This window comes from Linepithema humile, chromosome 7 (genome assembly GCF_040581485.1).
Source record: "Linepithema humile isolate Giens D197 chromosome 7, Lhum_UNIL_v1.0, whole genome shotgun sequence".
NCBI classification, from domain to species: domain Eukaryota; kingdom Metazoa; phylum Arthropoda; class Insecta; order Hymenoptera; family Formicidae; genus Linepithema; species Linepithema humile.
In genome coordinates, this window is record NC_090134.1 from 16037565 (window position 1) to 16056209 (window position 18645).

General features: G+C 41.5%; 1 protein-coding gene across 3 annotated transcripts in view; it reads right to left on the reverse strand.

The window, feature by feature from the left end:
• LOC105678008 (neurotrimin-like) overlaps nt 1-18645 on the reverse strand; it is a 300284-nt gene that overhangs the window by 235661 nt on the left and 45978 nt on the right. For all 3 annotated transcript variants that reach the window (XM_067358675.1, XM_067358674.1, XM_012376993.2), the window contains one exon: nt 14676-14801. In XM_067358675.1, coding sequence (XP_067214776.1) covers nt 14676-14736 — 61 coding nt within the window. In that variant the 5' untranslated portion in view covers nt 14737-14801. The remainder of the gene's footprint in view (nt 1-14675; nt 14802-18645) is intronic.

Genomic DNA, 18645 nt, shown 5'->3' on the forward strand with positions numbered 1-18645 from the left:
GACGGTGGTATTCCGTACACGTAATGCGTCGCATTTCGAGGGAGAACGAGGTAGTCACATTTTGCCGGTGGAACGTTTATTAAATGAAAGGACGCATGACACAAATAATGTTTGTAATAGGGGAGGTGCTTTAAAGCAATGTAATATATGGGATAATGTTTCACGTACAGCCGAACAAGAGAGAGAGAGAGAGCTCAAAGCGATGGTTTAGTTGTAATTACACCGGTGCAGTATTGAACGTAATGCCGGAATATCAAATCCATTTTATTAATTGTCACAAATCTAATATTTCAATGAATATTAATATCATGGGAAGTTGATACGGTTAAAGGTGAGATCCGAAATCCTGCGTTATTAATACGTCAAGTACAACTTTTGTCCTAATTACGCGAGGTATTGCGATATTCGTGACAGTGAAACTCGGAAGAATCGGCGAAAAAAAAGCAGCGATACTGAAATATTTGTTTTATTCTAACTACGGAGCTATTACTTTCCATAAAATGTAATTCGTATTTACATATATTAAATAAATAATTACACAACCATAATATAGTTTCATGTAGACACGTGAAAATGATTTCTATATTTATTCGAGACATCCCAGACGTGACGAGCGCGGTATAAAATAAAGTTTTCCACATCTGTAACATCGGAGATTAAACTCATCGAAATTACACCGGTTTCAATTCTTGGTGAAAAAAAAAAAAAATCTTGACTGCCAAAGCCCCATACATCTCGTTTCTGAGGAAGCTTTCCCTCCCTTTCCTTCGCAAGCTCTGCCAATCCAAGACTTGTCGAAAGGCCAATTTTATGTCGGTTCGACGCGCAACTTCAATACTTCTATCCGATAATCCTCCGGTAATTGGATAAACCACAAAATAACGCGAAGAACCAACTGCTGTGACCGACAAAAGTTTGTGTCGCAGTATCGATATTTCGCAACCGAGTAACGAGGATGGATCTGATCCGGATCAGCGGAATGTTTTCGTACGAGTGTGAGTATACGAAAATAGTGTGCAGCACCGTGTTCTCTGTATGACCTGTCGCTTGCAACGCATAAAGCCACTCTCTGCTGCGCGACACACGCGACTTTCATAGAGAATAAAAGATCCGGTTCAATAATTTTCCCTTACCAAGCGTATTGTTCAAGAACATATTCACAGCTCTGTACCTGAATGATTTTTATTTTTCTTTTCCATCTTGTATCGTTATATCGCGTACATCTAACTGTATCAAAGCCCATGCTTGTATTCAGTCGAATACAGTAGTAGACTCCAATCTGATTTAAACAACAATAAGACAAAATACAAAAAAGAAGAAAATGAAATACTTACATTACTGCAGCAAAGATATATCGTCGCTCCATATTCATCCTTCTTTACGAAGGTAACGGATAAAAAGCCCTATAAAATGTTTCCAGTTTACGGCTACCTCAAAGACGTTTTACGGTGTAGAAGGCGGCTCTAAAAGCGATCGTTTTAGCGAAGTGCGTTACGCGTCGGTATTAATTTTTACAAGCTCGTTGTATATCAAGAGACTCGCTTGACAGCTTTTACAAGGATAGGTGGTAGTGGAGCGAGGCGGGCTAGCAAGACAAAGCATCAAATATTATGGCATTAAACGTAGATATAGCACTGTAGCGATTACAGCGCGAACAAAAGAGGACACTTTCAGTTTTCGAGGTCTAAAACCCGGAATTATACTCAAGAATTCTTCAATTGAAGAAACTTCAATTATCGAAGCGAAGACAGGGTTCGTTGAGTAACGACTGTTAAGTCACTCGATACGAGAGTCCGCGAGCGAGAAGCGTTACGTTGTCGTTATCCGCCGTTGCTGAGAAAGTTGGTGCGGCGCGCGAACTCTATTTTGTTCTGTTATTAATAAACCGGCACGAAGCTGCATCGCTGCCGCTCTCTCCGTACTCCGTATTGTCCTACCTCGCACAAAGAACTCGTACACTTTCAACTTCGGCCCTTAGTAACTACTATTCGCGAAAGTTAATTCGGTCACGAAGCCGATAAAATGCAATCTGGCGCGAGTAACAAAGATCGAACCCCTCCGGGAGATAATGTGAGCGAAGTAATATAGTTAACTGCGATTACGCGAGATGATCGAGTTTCGCCGCAGCGCGAAAGTAAGTCGTACTGGAGATACTATATACGCGAGAGAGAATTTCTTCCGAATGTGGATCTTTATATTTACTGACCAAGTTATAACGAAGACACGCAGGCAGTGTATGTGTGAGTGACGTTTTATGGGAAAAAAAAAAAAAAAAAAGTTAGATCCTCCGGTGGCCCTTCCATTCGTAGATCCTTGCAGTGAAAGCAAAGTAAAACAAATGACCGCAACTTTCCGCGAGGAAAAGGAATTTTCCCCCTGGGAATATGTGTCAGCGGGGAAACTTCCGGATGAACTTTGTTTGACTTGTATTTGAAAGAATCGACGTATCGAATCATATCGCTTAAGTTAAATAAGTTTTCCCGGATGAGCTTGCGGGATGTACGCGGCGTTACAAGCGGTAGATGAGATGCTAACTTTCAATGGGAAAACAACACAGCCAGAGGAGCTTTTTCATAGCTCGATCTATTATCGCGTTTCACGCGAGACAAACTACTACAGACGCAATATTTCGAGTGAACGACGCACAATGAAAGGCGACAATGCGGTGGCGTCGATATTAATTCAATTTACTCGAATCGAATTGATCGGAATCTCTGAAGCGCAACGAAAAGATTCTTGCGAGGTACGTTTCACAACGCTCTCCGCCTTCGTAAATGATAAATTTTCAACAACTAGGTCAGACCGAGAGAGAAAGGGGGAGATAGAGAGGGACGTGCGCTTAAACCTGATAAAATTGTAAATACCGCACGGCTCGCGTGATCAAATACTTATATTAAGTGCGTACGTGTTTTTCATGCTATCCGCGGTTTCAGCGCGTCGATATTTATTTTCTGTCGTCTGCTGTTACGACCTCAGCTTATGTCGTGGATTAACTTTATTAGCACACAACAATTTGCATACAAAGCAGCGCCCGCATCAGATAGGATTATGAAAGGCAAACTTCCTATTTTGTAACGACTGCTGCTCCTTTTTTGCCGTGTAATTAATGTATTTTGTCGAAACCGATGTGCGCCAACGCAACATATTCCGTGCCGCTTAATAAGAAGAGGAACTTTTTCTCAAAAAGATCCAAATTAGATACGATGTGACTACAATTCAGAGATAAAACGAAATCCGAATCGTACGGACTCAAACAATTCGCTGCTGTTACACTCGCCACAAACATCCGCGATCGATTAGCTTTGTAAGCCGCTTCGCTATTAGTTCACTTCGGAGGCAGACAGTTTGGAGCATGGCACATCGGTTAACAAAAAGCATGTTCGAGTGCTCTTCTTTTTCAAACCATTTTATTAAACAAATTAAAGGATTTTAAATTAATTACACCGCTGCAACAAATCGATTATATTCTTTTGAGTAAAAAAAGTAAACCAAAATATTTATTTATGTCTACATCATTATTTTGTCTTGTCAGAAAAATCAATAACCTATTTAATCCGATCTGCAAAAATAAAAAAAATAAAAAAAGTAACAAATCCGATATCGAGACACACATCGACACATTCTCATTATCTAAGTTTGATCAATAAAAATAATATCGGGTCAGCACGTTTGCCAGATATCAGGTCCGATATAGCAATTACACAAAGAAATGTCGACAAGTGAAACCAGTGAAGAGATGTCAGATTGGCGTCAGGCGCGTCGGAGCGGCTTCGAGCGAAAAGAAACTAAACAGAGGAGTGAATAGGTAGGAAAACTCGCTCTCGCCCCTTGTAGATCCGCGACGTCGTGTCTCGCGGGGACTCTCGAGACTCACTGCGGCAGATAAGGGTAAGAGGAAAGCACGAATTTCTACGTGCTCGACATACGAGCGCGGTCGACCTCGCGTAACGGAACCGGATTTCGGATTCCCGGGATCCCATTGAACAACACGCTACAACTATATCAACCGGCGCTGGATCGTATGCAAATCGGTAATCGCGCACGTGCAGCACGCACGAATCACACGCAATTCCGAATTCCCTTCACTTGCTACGCGGCGCGAGTATTTTCCAGCGGCGCAACGTTTTCAAGGGTTCTTCTTTTATGCGCCGCTCGATGGGGCGGTAAAGCCGCGTCGATGTGTTTCTCTCAGATGTTTTCAAATCCCGGTTAAATCGGTCATAAACGATTCAGTCGCGAGATACCGCAAAACATTCGCCTCAAATAAACACGGCATAAATATTGCATGGTGTAATATGCATTTAACTGAGCGATTTTGCAGCGTAACCAGAACAAGTAAATAGACCTTATGAATATAACAATTCGCGAAATAAAGAAATCAACACATATTGAAGTTGTATTCACAAGTCTCTAAAAACTCACACAACTCCAGCTAATAATAAGATATTAAAGACTTTCTACACATGCAGTGGAATACAATTTATTAGGATATTAAATTATTATGCTTTTTAAAGAAAAATTCTTTAGCGTATTTAGAGTATATTTGGAATGTACTTTATCCATTGCAATAATAATCAATAGATATCCAGAGTGTACACTAAAAATCAATAAATAAGTCGGTGAACAAAATTTACAACAAAGCGTTGACAGTAGTAGAGATATTTCTAACCATGTCAAGTGGTATCGATTGCAGTCGCTTTGTATCCAAACAATCAAAATAATCCCTTTTGCTAGTCATGCTCGTTTATCGACAAAGAACAGAATAGTGACATACCTCGCTAACAGTCGTGCTTTGACTAGTTTATCTAATTAAGTTTTGAACAAGTTCCGTCCCTCTGACCTTAATTTCGCCAAGAAGTTCACCAAATACCGAACGCGGAGAACCCGTAGCAAACGACCCTTTTGGAGATCACTGTGGTCAGCGAAACCAGTATTGGCGAACGAACAGCGCAAATGTCATCGGGAGAATTCGCTAACTTCGTATACTTAACAGGGACTCGATACCGCAGATGCGATTCATGTGAATGAAAATTAGAGCATGAATATATCAGGAATCGATTAATTACGTGTATTTCACTGCAGTGGCAATATAGAAAATATTCCTTGATTTATATCTATAGAAGCGACATTTAATTAATTTATCAGGAAAAATAATTTAGAAAATAATTATTTAGGAAGCACAATCACGAGAGAAAGAGAAGGAGTGAGAGAGAAAAAATGAAGCATAATAATGATATTAGTGAACACAGCTAACTTTCTAGGACTTATATAACACTACGTGTGCAATTTGTACCGCAAGTGTATCACTGTTAATAGAGTATTCCTCGGCGGAATCCAATAAGCTTACTTTTCATCTGCCGCTTTATGAGCTCGGAAATGGCGCGGCCGACTTTACGCCCAGATATCCGCTAAATAATGGGCGTGCATAAAGAATAAAAAGAGGAAAGTCAAGTTAGGCGGGCAAGAAAAGGAGCGTCTGCACGGCAACGCTCGGGAGTATAGCGGGCATTTGATTTTCATCTAACCGAGGTGAAACAAGCCCGGCTTGAATACCGCCTTTCAAAAGTAGCGAACAAAAAGGGGAGCCGAGGGAACACGATGCGCGCACAGGAAACAGGAGTACGCGCTGAGCTGGGAACGAGAAACAGGCGAAACTAGGAAACGCGAGTGCAGCAGTTACGGATTAAGCACAACTAAACATCCCTTAAACAACTCGGTCATAAATTCGCCGGGAAGATTAAGACGCCGTGTGCCGCCCCTGACACAGCCCCACCTTTTGGCGTATGCCCCCGAGGCACCGAGACGTTTGCAGGAATACGAGAGGAAGGAACTTGCGGCTCTCGCAGCTTTCATCCTCCGCCATTTCTGTTCTCTCTCTCTCTCGTCTTCACTGCTTCTCCTTTTCCCTTTACTCTTCCCTTCTCGCATTCAGCATATGCATATTCTTCTCTTCGCTGCTCTCCTCTCGCACGACTCCACCAAACCCCTCGTCATCCAGCCAGCTTAACTAACTACGTCTGATTATTGCGGCTAGAAGAGATAAATTCACTTAATTTCACCCCTTCAGGCCTAGTAATGTCCCCTGCGACTAGCGTCGTCGTCGCCGCCGCCGCCGCCGCCGCCGTCGCTGTCTGGAAGTAAGGAAATAGCTGTGTTTAGGCAACAGCGGGACGTCCCAACTCGTCTCCACGGCTCCAAAGTTTCGCGTTCGACTACAACGCGCTGCTCACATCCGCTCATTCGCTAATAACATCGTATCGAATGAAGCGGGCGATCGATGAGGGAAGCAGCGTGAGAATACCGTTATCGAAACGAAGAGCGGCGATCCTCGTATATTATCGGGGATCCACGGGGATATGTTTGCGCGAAACATATGTAACATATGAAACGGTCAGACGGTACGAAATATCCGATATCGATGGTGATCGACACTCGAGCCGGATTCGGAATTCGCGTCTTCGCGTCGTGTTCAGACCTGTGTGAACTATTTAGATCTCTGTATGTACGCGTATATATACGTTATACGTATCCATCCGATCTTATCGCCGCGGCGGAGTGAATCGCGGACTCGCTCGGAATCGACGTTCAATTAATTTTCCTTATCCTGCGCTTCCTCTCCGCTGTGTTACGTCGGTATAAATAGAGTTCCCCCGTGAATTCAATAAAGGCGATCGCGACCGCCGACGATAGCCGACGGCGGGGCGAGTCGCGCGGCTTTCTCTCTCGCCTTCGTCCCATTCGGCGTGTATCGATTTTCCTTCGAAGCGTATTAGAGGTATTCCGAATATACTTTCCGTGTCGATGAGTAGCCATCCGAAGTGATGGGCCGTTAAAAGCTGTTCTCGGTCAAGTGTGGTAAAGTGCTTGCACGGATCGATGGAAACGAACTCGCGCGACGTTAAATGAATGCCGCCAGTGTCTCGTGGAAAATCTTGGAGGAAATTCTCCTCTCAAAAATTCATCATCCTCTTCCGACCGTACGTACGGTGTTTCCAAAGCAAACACGGCGAGTTAAACGTTACTCTAGACATAATATTGACAGTGAAGCATCTGCGGAAGCAGCAATTGCTACATTTAGTCTTTAAAACGACGAGACATCCACCCACTATGTATGCTTCGACATACATCTTTATTAATAGCGACGAACAGAGTCAAGTTAACAAACAATGAGTAAGAGTCTCTTTTTCTCTGCTTAACCAAAATACATTTTGCTTTTCAGATAGATACGGGTCCCCGTCGAGGTATCTGTTCTCCGCGTTCCGTCTGTGAGGCCAATGTTATTGCTCATCGGGACAACGGATCGTAAATTGAAAAATAATTCCAGCTCGTTTCTCAGTAACAATACCTATCCAGGTCGCTTGGAATTGCGTTACACCCCGATGGCACCGACCGGCGAGGACGAGAGAAACAATAATCAAGAATCGATCGTAAAAAAGAATCGAGAAAGACATCGTACGGTAACGTGATGGATCTATTGGGTATAACAGTTGTAACGAAAGAATTATATCCGTTTCTCTAATTAATTCCATTCGACTAAATCATCGCTCAAATGGAATTATCCTAGTCAATTCTAATATATCGATAAAAAAAATTACCAATTGAAAGAAACTACAAAGGAAGATACCGAACCGCATTAATGTTTGACGGCCTTTTTCAATAGTTTCCATGAAAAATTTCCTCTTTCTCTCTACGGCTCAGCACGTTATTGTCCCAAGCTCTTCGAATACTAAAACATTTCCCGTGATCTTCTTACCGAGTCTCAGTGGATCAAAGAATAACTTTGCGAAAAGGGAAGCAAAGAATGACCCTTGTTCGCTTCGGAAATATATGTCTTCCAAGTTACGCGAAGCGACTCGGGCAAACTACCGTCATTTTAACATTAGCCTCGTAGGTGCCCCTTGAACTTACGTGCCCGTTTCGCCGGCTCGCGCGGCGCTTGAACCACGTTAATGGTTCCGAACAGGAATTTTGCCGTAACTGTATGCGTTTCAGTTTACATGCCATAGAACACTGTTAACATCGCGTTTCGAATAGACACGAGTGCAACGAGCTCCTGTGTATATGCACTGATTAATCGATGCAGCAACAACTCGATTTATTAGAGCGCTAACGAAGCTTAAATCGTGACCCGAGTGTTGATGCGAAACTTTAAACAGCCGCGAATCTATATCATTATCAATTTTTCGCATTGCGGGCGACTCGCATTGTTTTCTCGCTGTGTCGCAGATTTTACGGATTATCGAGACAAAGACGGAGATAACGAGCCAACCGACGATGCGCCGCGTGTAAAATCCATTCCTCTCCTCTCTGTGTCACCAAATTAAAACAATTTCTTTCATAAACCGACGTCGAGTCATAAACTATTACACAACGCTATTAAAATTTGTCCATGATGTCCGCGGCAGTAACTACGTACTTTGTCTAGTTTTAAGAGAAAACTTTCGTCTTAATCTTCGCGCGCGTATATCACCGGCCGAAAGACACTTAAAAGTAAGTTTCATAAACTCATCATCAAGTATATCAGCGTATCGTCCGCCGACGATGATATAGCGCGGAGGATATTCCGGGCTACAACGGCAGTGGATACCTTTTCCGCGCAGATTTTTCCTTCTTTTTTCTCGCGAAAGCTGATCCGTGCGCACCCACACACGCTCGACAACGGATACGCGAGCTTATTCTCATTATCGATTCCTGTTCCGCTCGAGCAACGTGATAGGAAAACGACAATGCGTGTTATCGGTAACAGACCTATTTCAACTTTTCTATTTCTTTTAACGATACGCCTCTCGATACCGCCGGGGTGATTCAATGCGAGCACGTCGTATTAACGTGACGAGGACAAATTCGGGCAGGCGACGGAGAATCGCGCCATTGTGGCGCGCAAGATTCACGTTACGATTTCCCTCTCGTCGTAGCCGGGAAACTCGACAAAGAAAGAATTGCGGGAAGCCCCTCCTCCTTCTCCTCGTGCTGCAAAGGGAGGCATTGGCGCGCTTCTCGTGCATAGAGGAAACCCCGGTGTGTAAAACGAATTTAGAAACAGCGATAACTATCGCAAATCGCGCTTTTGCGGATACATTACTCGGTGATTTGTCGCGCTTGCTTCGAATCTTTCTTTTCTGTTTTACTTTTTCGCAAAGATGCTGACTTTTTTTATCCATCTTATAATTATAGCAGTTATAAATATTTTCTTGAATCTCAGTTTAGCTTGTTTCGTTGCATACGCGGAATATTATTCTAAAATAAATGCGAATTGTTTGAAAAAGCCAAGAAAGGAAATTCTTACTCCTATTTTTGCGATCAAAAATATCCCCCCCGACTATGATTGATTCGTACGAAATGCGATTTGTGCGGAGTATTGAACAATAAACCATTTTAAGAGCCTTGTCTTACCGCTGAAAAACTTTGCGCTGTTATGACACGTGCTCTCCCTGCAATGACGGATTCAATTATTTCCCCCTTTTTATCCCATTACGCCCTTCCACGAGACAAATCTCTTTTACACGGAAACACGAGGAGCGTAACGGCTTACTGACGTTGGAATAACGCCGGCGACGTGAATTCTTCCGGGAAAGTGGCGTATACGGTAACGGGACGCCGGCGGACGGAAAAGGCGCGACACATAGTTAAGTAAGTACGGTAAAAGGCGACTCTTCGCTTCGACTAGCTCCCAAGTTACGTCGATATTTCTTCGCTCGACGTTTATAATAACCGCCCGGCTGTCGCCTCTCCTCCCTCCCGGTCACGGATATAGAACAATACCGAAGGCGCCAGTTTATATACACCAGCAACACTTTTATGCTCGAGCGCGCGGCGATGTCAACGTCGTCGAGAGCCCGGTGCTAGCCGGGAGTGGTCTGTATAGGTGCGACAAAGTTTAACGACAAACGAGGTTCATTATACGCGGCCGGGAAAACAAGGCCCAATGTATATACACGGTCGAAGAAAAATATAGCGGCATCGATCGCGCGTAACGATGTATACCCTGGCACCTAGACATTTTGCGGCTTTGCCGCGGCGAAAGTATGTACCTCAAACACACACACACACAAACACACACATACACAACAGTATATACACGACTGTATGGAGCGTCGATATCACAAGCGTTCTATAACTTCCAATTTCGTTTCGACACAACTGAAACTGAAGTGTATATTCCCTAAACGCGACAGATACAAAGACGCGCGTGCCGGTTAGAAGTGATTAATTAATTTAATCACGCCAAAGCGCCGCGAAACGCTGATCAAAGAGAATTATGTAAAATATGGCCAAGATAGCGTGTCACACGCGTAACCTGCTTCAGCGCTCGCATTCACGTAACGTAATGTCGTATACATGCAAGAGAATCAAATTACGAGTACCTTAGGATCACTCCACGTTTACCGCGCTCGAAAACGATGCAAATTTCACCGCATGCGACATTTCCAATATGGATCACGTTGCAAAAAAATGCGCAACGTTGTTCGCTGACGACATTTCACCTCGTCAATTGTCAGAGCCTTGAAATTAGAACGGGGCTATCGAGGATGTACCGGAGGATCCGTAGGTGAAGCGATATGGATAGGTATCCGTTGAATCTATACATCTTTATCTCGGCCGCGATTGCATTGTTAGCATGGAGCGTATTGTTTGAACGTCATATCGGTGCGAGGCCTCGGGCAACCAATCAGCGTTTGCGGTAGCCGTGCCTTATCAAAGATTTCCGCCACCTAGCCGCAGGGCTTAAATCAACCTATCCAACGACGACCCTTTCTCCAGTTTGCGGAACTCCGTCGCGAGAAGCAACGAAACTAGCGTACTCGCAATAAGAGATCAACCCTAATTGCCAGACTTCGAACGGGAACTCCCGTGTAATGAGCGAGCGCGCAATATCGTCGTCCAGGATCTTCGAGCTTATCGATCCGTTACGTTGCGACGGCACGTGGAAAAATTAGGGAAAGCGGCTCGCGATAACGCGCATAATTATCGTCGCGCTCAAAGACTCGTGTGTAAACTCGCGACAATTTATAACAATTTAATTATCCGCGTGCGATACACGCGCGCGTTACATTAATTAATATTCATCGATAATGGAATACTAGACAACACGTCCGTCGCGATATAACCGTGCGCTCATCAAGTAATAATAAGCAACGGTAATTACCCGTTAATTGGATGACGCCGCGTTTTAATAACCATTTCGCAATATGGAGACGCGCGCGATGCATCGGGTGACAGATCGTTGCGTGAAAATCCTCTAGGGTGTTCCTAAATAATTAGCATAAACGCGAGCATGCGGAAATTCCATTTTATCCTTAAAAAGTAAGAAAAAAAAAAGAGAGAGGACGCGACTCTCTTTGACTTGCGGAATTGTATTATTCTTCCGTTGCATACATCAGCGTGTTATTGCACTTGCAATTATACCCGCTTTCTCGGGAACGCTTTCCCGGCGACTTTAACGTAAATCTCTCGTCACGTCGTCTTTAATGTCATATCCGGCGGTCGCCTCGTCAACGAACGTTCGGTAAATTGGTGACGTAATTACGGATCTCTGCTTGCTCACGAGCTTACCTGTCTCATGGAATTGCTCGTAATGGTCGATCGGACCCCCGTATCGTTCCACCGACGGAAGTACGTATAGGGAAACACGTATATACGAGTACGTTCAACGTCCTACTACAGCTGTCTAACATCCGCCGGCGTGTGTGCAACTACGCTCCAAGTGACGCGCGTATTCATGTGCGCATTGGACGCCCGCGGAGAAGAGCAAGTAGCGAGGAGATAAAGTAGAGATGAGTTTGAATTTGGTCCCTCGTGCGCGCCTCGTTAATTTTTCGCTCCGTGTCGTTGCATTGTTTGCTCGGGTGGAAGGTGTTTATTGCCCGCAACTCGAGACGAGAGAACTATCGTGCCGCTTGTACATGTTGTTTACGCGAGTGTGTGAGAGAGAGCGAACGAACGCGACCCTGGCTGCCGCATCCCCATTTTAATGATTTCGATCTAACGAGCGCGTCTAAGTTACGCGCACCTCTCGAGAGAAGACTTGCTTGGAGCGACTCGTGGAACAATAACCGGTTCGTTAAAAGATCAAAAATGTAAGCATCAACTCGGTCAATACGGCCTATTTTATCAATTGTTCGAAAAATTTTATATTTTTTTATATTCGATAAAGTGACATATAGTTCTATAATAATAAAAAAAGTTAGTGGAAAAAAGGGCTATAAGAATCAAATTGCGAATAATGATAGCGCAAAAAATTATATTATCAATCAATACAAAGTAGTGATACCAATATCGAAACATTTTAGCCTAATTTTGGATTCTTTCCTGAGTCTAATAGAATTGTAATCAGTGACTGTTGCACGTTGTTTACGCGTGATCATCATACCAATTACAATTCTACTCAAATTAATTAATAATCAATTTTCTTGCGATATCCAAACTTTGGTTCTTATAGCTATTTTTCTATTAACTTTTTTTTTTATATTCGATCCTTTAAATATAGCAATATATAAAGAAAAGCATATCATTTTGATCTATAGTTAAGATTGTAAAGAAATATGAAACTTTAATTAAAATTAAAATATTTTTGTATGCTTTTCGCAATTAAATTATTTGATTTTATTTCCAGATAAACAGGAAATTACATTTTTTGTCAAGCGTTTCTTATTTTTTAATACCTTTCTTTCGCGACGTTTCTAGGAAGATCGTACACTTTTAGAGACGGTATCGCTTTCGATCGGTATCAAAGCTGAAAGCGAGTAATGTAGGTCGATTGGAACGGCCGGACTATTTTTGTATTTTTGCTCTCGTCGGAGAGAGCAAGGAAGCGGATCAGCGAGCAATCATACTTGAATAGGCGCGCACGAAAGGCCCGGTATGCGTACCCAGCGCGCGTACAAGCGCGGACACGCGTTGATTCGAGATCATTGTGCCGTGTCCTACGACAATTGAATCCCGACGAGCCTCAAATTTTGTATGCCATCGCGCAAATTCCCCCTCGAACATGCCGACGATTCAAATGGAGGAAGAGGATCAGACGAGAGAGAGTGCTCCATTTCTTTCTTCTCACGCAAAAACGGCATCGTGTCACACAAAACTCGATTTTTACAATAAACTAAAAAAGAAAACAAGGCAACCATCGTGACAATCAACGGAAAACCACGTTTCAAGGCTTTCGCACAAATCTCCAAATTTAACTTTCAGATTTCACGCACCCACATCGAATTCTCTCGTGTATATTTTTATATACTATATCGTATAGATAATAATACCGCGGCTGTGAAATGCAAATCTGTCGTGATTCGAGACCGTATCTGCAGATAAGCAAGCAGCGGATAATTTTTAAAAGGCGCGCACGTAATGAAACCTGAAGCCTGAAGCACGATTGCGCCAAGAATCTATGTCAAATAAGTCTAACTCAAGGATAAATTTCTGGGTTACACAGTTCCGCTCGCGATATAAATGTAAGAAAGAAACTTCGGTTAAACGGAATTACCGTCAATCAATGTTGCTAAAAAATAACTTTAAACATGTGCATCACACATGTGCCGCGTTTAAATCGTATTTTCGATATCTGTTCATGTAACATTATCGCACAAACTGTGTCACGAGAAAAATAGGAAAACTCTTGACTGTTTTATATCATTTCCTACGATTTGTCCACACATATTCTTCCATTGTTTTTTCTACAATGGTATTTATTGAATATTCTTAAAAGCTAGTGCAATGCATTCAAAAAATACCGCAGATATATTTCATTTAGACACTACTACTGTGGTAATACAAACAACGCGCAACGCGAATCCATCAAACGCGCTATCGCCATAATTCAACCGTGTATTTCGACCATATCTCTGAATTATTTCACGTTTCGTGCGGCTCGTAATAATAAAATAAAAAAAATAAAAAAAAAAGGGGCGCAAAAACCAAAAGCAAATGGATAAATTGTAACCGTTATGAAACGGGTCATTCTGTATATTTTAAAGCACGACAAATATGTATAAATACATTTGTTCTTCGTATCCTGAAAGTTGTTTAGTAAATAACAAAGCGACGCTTCGTGCGTTACATAATTTAAATATTTTTATCACAATTCTTTTATATGCGATTACAACATTGTTGAGACTTTAAATTTGTTAGGCGCGCACAATTTTTTTGATAAAATATTTTTTATCAAAATATAATAAGCAAATTTCGTTTTTTGAATAATCTTATCGATACTAAAAAAAAAGTAAAACTTGGCAAAACTTTGCCCTTTTCCTATATCGTTAAATTAATCGCTCGATTGCATAGAAGCAAATGACGTGAAATTAATCAGATACAAATAAAGAGTTCATCTACTTTTTATTCCAATATCAATATATTATTATAAACGGTTGAATTATGATCAAGATAGCGAAATTGGACGATGCCGGAAAATGAAGGTTTGACCTAAAAAGCCTGCAAATGTCAAAAACAAAAATCTCAAGCTGCTTTCGCAAGCCACATTTAATTTAAAAAATTATGAAATAAATATCCTCTTTTTACGCGGTTTATAAATTATAATTGCAAAAATGGTACTTTACATATGTACAGACCGTTTTTAACGCTGGTATAAGTTTTCAAAGTACATCGCTCACAGACTTTTTACGGCAAATCTTCACGCTATCATCACTACTATTATGATTTAAAGACTTGACAGAAGGACTCACCATTAATTGCAGCCAAAGCGACGGCGCCGAGCAGCCATGCGACGACGCTAACGGCGGACATCTTCGTTTCCCTCTCGTCGCGGCTTTCTCCTCACATAATACGCGCCTTCCGTGCGTTAGAACGAACTGCAATCAAAAAGATGCATTACGTTAAACCGCGTGTGCATGGTGTCAAAAGATATTACAAGTTCAGTCGCGCGTTTATCTTACAAAGGCGATGCTTTCGTAAGCACTAGGCTAAGTGCTGCGCGCTGGCGCTGCCGTTGTCGGAATACCAGAGAGGAAAGCCGAGGAAACCATTGTGTTAGCGTCGAAATTTGTTACCCGTAATCTCGCACGTTGCAAGCATCACGTTATCGGCAACATCGGATATCCACGTAGTAATAATTACTTGATCACACGCGTTAAAAATGTTGTAGCAAATTCTCGACGGAAAGCACAGATAATTTCACTTCGTGTATTTTACGCAACGCTATATATATAAGTAGTAGCTCAAAATTAAGATAACATTTACTTTTTAAATATATAGATTCTATTGCTGCATGCTTAAAAAAAGTAGTAGCCTTCCCTGTTACGTCCTATTTAACGCTTTTTCTTTCCGCGATATCACCAAACAAAGGAATATAAAAAAAAAAGGAAAAAGAGAAAACGGAAACCAAATGTCGGATGGATATTTTAGACTAGGAGTAATATCTCATTGAACACTCCGGTGATAGCAACACTCGTCTGGGGTGTCTAGATAAATTCAAAAACGGAAGGAAACAGGAAACAGTTTCGTTATTTCCGACGCTTGATTTTCGTTATCACATCGATCATTATCACATTCGAAACGGAAAACAATCTCATCACACCCAACACTTTTGAAATGTTTCATCATATTCAAAACAGAAAGAAAACTCTGAATCAAATAGATAAGTCGCGGAATCGCACTAACAATAACTTTTTCTTGGAACTATTAAATAAATTTGATACTACCACTTTTGGGACAAACAATCGGCGACTTAGTTTCCGATTCGTGAAAAATCCTTCCGATATGTAACTTTTTTTTATTCCATTTATAAAAGAGAAAGTATCTCTCTGCGATATATTTTTCGAAATGATATTTTATTTACCAACAAGAGAGGGCAACTTGTAACTCGCAGCTGTAAAATATTTTTTTCCCTTCGACCATCTGCAGTAACGTGAAAAAACAAGATAAACGTGTCATATTCTTGTAACGGAAACGAGTATTCATTCGTCGGTTATTATAGCGGTATTGGTTGTTATACTTCCGCGCAATTTTTTTGTCGCAAGAAAATTCATTCTGAGAGAAAAATAGAAATGCTCGGAACGGCAGTTAACGATTTGAGGACTTCCATCGCATATACGACATAGTGCAGGTTGAAAAGTTAGACGTAAAAAGAATTTACAACGACGATTCTACTTATTCATACCAAGAACAATTTCATATAATGCTCTCTAACGCAATCGATGCCATTTGCAATGTGTTACGTTCGCAGAAACGAGAATCACGAAAAGATATACAAGATTTTCCTGAATTTCTCACACTATCGTTCATAAGTCTTGAACAATGTAGAGCTTCTCTCAAATAAAATTTGACTTAAACCCATAAATCTTTACAATACAGATGTATTTCTCAAAAGCGCAATAGAGCTTCAGATTTACTTAGATTTTCAATCTCTTTCGAGCACTATCGGTGTAAGTTTTATTAATGGAGAATCTACCTTAAAGCAAAATTCGCATTATCGAAATGACATTAGAATAAAATATCATTTCTACATTTTACGGAAAAATCTACTCGGAATAGCGTAAGAGTCCATATACGAGGAAATGTATGGGAAACCTGGAAACACCCTGTACGGTCGCACGCGGTCTACTGGGAATTTTATCCGAGAATTTCCCGGAACATGCGGATGATTTCCTCGAGCGTCCGCGCTCTCTGCCCCGCGAGATGGTCCCGGGAAGCTGCTCATTCGTCACGTCAAGATAGCGTCATTCTCGGACGGATCCGTGGAAGGCGCGACATTCACCTCTTCTTACGCCGGTATAACTGCTAGCGAAATGGCCCGCCGTCTCGCTTCCCCTCTCGAATCACCATTCACTGCGACGTAGTCTATTTATACAAATCATGTGTGATACCCTCCGCGTTAAAATATAATCATCCCGCCGCACATTCTTTCTCCTCTGTTCATTTCTATAAATATTTCATGTACTATAAAAAAAAAATCTACACAATGCGAGACTCAAACTACTCATTTATCACATTACAATTCCAAAATTTACAAGCGTATTATATAACCAATTTAAAATAAATTGTTTTTAAAAGTTCTTTTTCTGAAAATTAAATTAGCACATCTTTTTCATATTATAATTTTACAACGTTTACTCTTCGCGACTAAATATTTTATTTAAGAAGATTTTGAAGACCGCACAGGTTTGAGTCTTATAGCGGGAAAAATTCGAACAATACGGGAAGATTAATTCTATGAAAGACTATCTGTATCTGTTGTCTAACGCTTGAACGGACACAGTGCCAAATAAACGATTCTTCTTTTTCTTCTTTCTCCAGCCTCCCCCTCCCCTTCCTATTCTTCTCTCTCATTTCTTTCTCCGTGTGTGTCCAGCGAGAGCAACGAGAGTAAAACAAGTATCTATCACTCTATCCGCACCGGCTGCTGCTCTCGCAGCTTCCACACAAACCAGGCAACCCTTCAGACGCACGTTTCCCGCTGGTTCTTCGCTCCTTTCATCCCGGTCTGCTTTTACTTTATGCACCGGTTGTGCGCCCGTGGACTTTATACCGTCGTACATCGTGTGCTTCGAAAACCTGAAATTCCGCTTTTGCTACGGTTTCGCCACGAGACGCCACAAACCATACGTTTCGCGCAGAAATTCGGCGCGCCTTCACGCCGCGCGCATAACCTAATATGAATAATACAAAATGAATTTTTCGCAGCAGCTCCGACTCGTAATAAAGTTACGATATCCCGTCTCGCGTTCGCATATTTTATCGTACTTCATAATCCTATACGACGGGCTCATACATATTCCTTCGCGCGATGAGAATATAAAAATACATATCTATATATATATATATATATATAAATTAAATATTCAAAAATCTTGCCGAGAAATGTCACATATATGCTTAGACTGTATTAATCGTATATATATCTTTTATGATGTATTTTATGATCCCGAATCGCTCTTCTCTTTCTCTCATAATAAATATATACTATAAAACCTTTCCGTTACACGCTGCAAGATCAGTGCGATAGTTTAAAAGTACAATGGATGACACAGAATCGTATTTTGCCGCGTTTTTCAGCAAATAGGAAAGAAACGTGCAATTGTCATGATGGTCTTGATTAGGCTACGACAAGAGACAATAGCGAGGGAAGGCAACAACTGTTGCTTCATTTGAGCACGGCAAAACACGCGCGCGCATATAATGCTCATAAAATATGAAATTGCATCCGGCGTATTTTTCAAGATAAAAGACTAAGCGCACTTTTGCGAGTGCACGCGATGCACCTGTACCGGTAAAGCATCAAGCTAGAACGCCGTGGAGCTTTCGTTTATGCGCAGTCGGACGATAAGATCTTTTTATTTGTATCACCTGCAGTGTCCACACTGCAGAAACGAAAGCGTGCGCGGAGCTCGCTGAGCCGAAGATAAGGATAATAGTATTTTAAAGAAAATTGTTCAGCAGATAAGAGAATTTATAAGAAAATTTAAAAGAGTATTAATTACGATGATTATATATTTTTAAGAATGTAAATTTGAAAGAAAATTGAAAAAAAGCGTTGATATTCGAAAACGGAAAACGTTCTTCCGTAAAAGTTTCTATTCATTCAACTTTCTATTCAGTAAATTATACATCTGAACGTTACCTCATCGGACAAATTATAATCAATTATAAAAAGAGCAAATTATTTAAAGCGCTGAGAGAAATAATGATATATAGGTC